The 3,761-nt window shown below is 60.5% G+C and overlaps 1 protein-coding gene across 1 annotated transcript; it reads right to left on the reverse strand.

Annotated features, from left to right (window-relative positions):
- Window positions 1-529: 529 nt before the first annotated feature.
- Window positions 530-1,000, reverse strand: LOC139113051 (uncharacterized). Its single transcript, XM_070673941.1, has one exon. The coding sequence runs from the start codon at window positions 998-1,000 to the stop codon at window positions 530-532; it is 471 nt and encodes a 156-aa protein (XP_070530042.1).
- Between the last annotated feature and the right edge of the window lie 2,761 nt (window positions 1,001-3,761).

The raw sequence follows: 3,761 nt of genomic DNA on the forward strand, positions 1-3,761 counted from the left end.
TTCGGGAGCTATTGGGTCCCCTGCCTCCCGAGGCTATCACCGGCGCGCGGCCCACGGCCTTGGCCCCGCAAGGGCCGATTATGCATTGGGGGAATCTCGGTGGGGTAGAGTCCCCACGGTCCCCCTTAATCTCTAACTTCGGCGCAATGTGTTTCATTCCCGGCGAAAGTACGACAAGTTTGTCGCACCCCGTCCCCACTCAGTAGAGGCTCCGGCGCGACTTCTCCGCGCCGAACTTCGCCCTCCCTCCCTTCTGCGAGATAACAGCCTTCGCAGAAGGAGAAGAACGCTTTTCTCCGCCTCTCCCTCCGTGATGGCTTTGATGACAGCCGGGAGTGAGAGGTCACGACGCCGCTCTAAGAGCGGCTCTTCATAAACGCCGGGCACTCGGCCAGAGTGTGATCGGCCGAGTCCTGGCTTATTGTCGCACTCCCAACATTTGGGAGTGTGACTTATTTATAAAGGCTAGTGTGTGTCACCGAACGCACCATGTCCGGTGACCACCTGTGCCGCCCTAAAGGGCAGTCTCCTACATGACGCCGTCCATCCACTGTTGGAAGTGTGGACGGACGGCGCCAATAACTCGAAAACCATGGGCGTCAGGAGTCATGGCCATGAGGCGACTGCCCCATTGGCTCATGACCTGGCGCCGGCAAAGCAGACGGAGCTTGGCTAACGCTGAGGCGGGGGCTTGATCCCCGCCTGGCCATTTCGGTCCTACGCCGGTAACGCTGGCGTAGGACTTGGCCTCAATATCAAGTGGCGGGATGCCCGCCATAACGGCCGCCGCATCTGCGGCGGTAGTTCTATACAGGCGCAACCCGCACTGCCACTTTACGCTCCGCCTGCTTAACACTGGCCAGCGCTCTCTTGTTACGCGGCAAGTCGTCCGCCCAGATAGGAGCTCCATAGGTACAATGGAGCGGACGACAGCCGCGTATAATCTCCTGACGCCCAGGAGGGGACCACCCAAATTGGGCATAAGGCGGCCTAGTGACATGGCCGCCTGCCTATTCTGGGAACCACTTTGGCAAAGTGGTCCCCGAATACTCACTTCCCGTCCAGCGTGAGGCCCAAGTACTTAATCTGGCCCCACCTGGACGGGGACCACTTATATATTCGGGCTGGGGGAGGGCGCCCCCAAGAGGCATCGTAGAAGCATGGCCTCTGTCTTGTGGGCGCTACCTTCAACCCCAGCCCGGATATCACAGACACAACGATGTCCGTCCCTACCTGCGCCAGGGCGTGGGCCTCGTTCCACCTACCCCGCTGTTATCAGGTGTCATCTGCGTAGCAGATGACCCCGCAGCCCGGGGGAAGTGCCGCCCTCAATACCTTGTCGAACGCGAGATTCCACAGCAAGGGGCCTAACACTGACCCCTGCGGAACCCCGCGCTCGACCTCCATCACAACAGGGCGCCTGTCCCGGTTGACGTAGGACAGGCGCCGCTTGTCCAAGTATTGGCCCACTACCCGGCGCAGGTACGGGGAGACCTGAAAGTACTCCAGGGCCTCCCCATCTTTCCACGGGAGGGTGTTGAAGGCGTTCGCAATGTCCAACGATACCGCCAACAACACCCTCCTTCTGGTGGATTCCGCGAGGGATCTAAGTGATGCTATAGCATCTATTGTCGATCTTCCTCGCGGAATCCAAACTGCGCTTCCTGCAGCGCTAACCTCCCTGTGTTATCTCCCGGACAAGGCGGCCGGCGATAATTCGCCTCGAAGAGCTTACCCGCCTCGTCCAGGAGACATATCGGCCGATATGAGGACGGCTCTCCAACAGGCTTCCCGTCCTTGGGAATAAGGACAAGGGAGGCCGTCCTCACAGGGGGAAGATACCCTCCCGAAGGAGCCGCGTGTACACGCGACAGAGAGTCTTTGACCCTACCCGAGGAAAGGCTGAGGACCCTCCGGGACTCCATCTGGTCCCGGGGCCTTGTCCGAACTCTTCTTAATGGCCTGGGCCAACTCCTCCTCGACCACACTGGTCGGCGTCGCTCCACTCCGGACAGGGAACACCCATAGGCACGGGCCCCTGCCGAATTCGTTCCCCCGTTTCCTGGGGGAAGAGCGACGCACTATCTCCTCGACACAGCGGGGTCGAGGGACTCTGTCGCTGGAGGACCTCTGGGGCGCAATCGTCCAGTGACGATCTTGTACGGGCGCCCCCAGGGGTCCTCTTCCACTGACGCCATCAGTGCGTCCCACGCGGCTCCTTTGGCGGCTCTTATTGCCGTCTTAAGGGCCCGGCGCCCACTGTAAGAGGCGTAGGCGGCCGCAACTGCCTCGGCGGGTTCGTTCCGGCGCCGTCTGGCGCGAAGGAACGCCCGCCGGGCTTGGACAGAGGAGTGGCGTAACGTCGCTATCTCCTCCGTCCACCAATACGCCCCATTATAGGGGTGACCTGTTGCCCGTGGCATGGCGGTGTCGCATGCATCTGACAGGGCGCTGCAGAGACTCTCCACGTCTTCCAGCGCGTTACTTCTGGGCAGGTCGGTGGGCCAGGTGACCCCCTCCAATGCTGCGGTGAGGAGGTCCCTGTTGAGATGACGTATTGCCCACCGCCTCCTACGACACGTCTCCCTGAAGACGGAGATCGGAAGGTGCGACTGGGCTGCGGACAGACTCATGCCGATGTACACATGGTCTGATAATGTCTCGCAGCCCGTCAGCACCCTCCAATGCCCGACGAGTCCCTGGGCAGATGAACTTGCCCACGTCAAATCCACAATGGACTCGCCCCGCCACGCCACACAGGTACTCTCGGCCCCCTCGTTGACAATGAGGAGGCCGAGTGCGGCCGCCCACTCCTCTACCAACTCCCCTCGCCGGTCTCGCTGGGGCAAACCTGGGGACTTAGCGTTGAAATCCCCCAGGAGAACCGGCTGAGGATGCCGGGCTTCAAAGTCTCCGATCTCCTCGAGTCTCGCTTCGTAAGTGGCGAGATCGAGGGACGGGGACAGATATACCCCGATTATCACGGGTCTAACCCATTGAACGGCCACCCACCCATCCCCGGATGACAGTGGGGAACATGGGTGGGTGTGCGACGTCCACGTGATCGCTACGGAGCCTAGAGTGTCCCCAGCCCAACCTGGATGTTGGGGGACGAACATGGCTCCGCAGCGATCCCAATACCAAACTTACGCCAGGCTATGGATGAAAAGGTCTTGTGCCTGGCGGGCGTGATTCGTTCGTCTGGAGGATGGCCGTACTAGCCATTGGAAGGGCCAGGTACGGTCTCCTCCAGACACTCCGCCCCCTTATCCGCCCCCCTCGGTACGCGCTTAGCGCGTTGCTCCTTTGGGGTCATCCGCGATCTCCATCGCTTCGGGGCCACTCCTATCTGCCTCTTGAGAGGCAACAGTGGCGGGCGTGGTCTTTGCTCCAGATTTAGACCGCGCCCGCTTCTCCTTACTACTTCTTATGACTCCACTGCCCCGCACTTGTCTCTGTGCGGGGCAGGAGTTTCACTATTTTGTGAGAAGACGGTCGACCCGCCTCACACACCACACACTTAGGTGGCTCCTCACAGGTGGCCACCTGGTGCCCCTCCGCTCCGCATCTAAAACAGCATTTGCTGCGGTCAATGGCGGAGGGGCATCTCTCTCACTGCAAACACTTGTAACATTGCAGGGGGCGTTCATTTAGGATTTCCACCTTGGTGGAGATCCACCCTACTTTGAGGCGTTTCTTTGACGCCATAAGTTGGCCGCTGCAAGGGGGCAACGCACCACTGTTGTGTACAACCCACTATA

The sequence above is a fragment of the Cardiocondyla obscurior genome, unplaced genomic scaffold (assembly GCF_019399895.1).
Source record: "Cardiocondyla obscurior isolate alpha-2009 unplaced genomic scaffold, Cobs3.1 scaffold5_5392496_5426199, whole genome shotgun sequence".
NCBI lineage: Eukaryota > Metazoa > Arthropoda > Insecta > Hymenoptera > Formicidae > Cardiocondyla > Cardiocondyla obscurior.

Excerpts from the sequence above, each read along its gene's own strand:
- LOC139113051 (XM_070673941.1), bottom strand. The coding sequence starts at position 1,000 with ATGTCACTAGGCCGCCTTATGCCCAATTTGGGTGGTCCCCTCCTGGGC.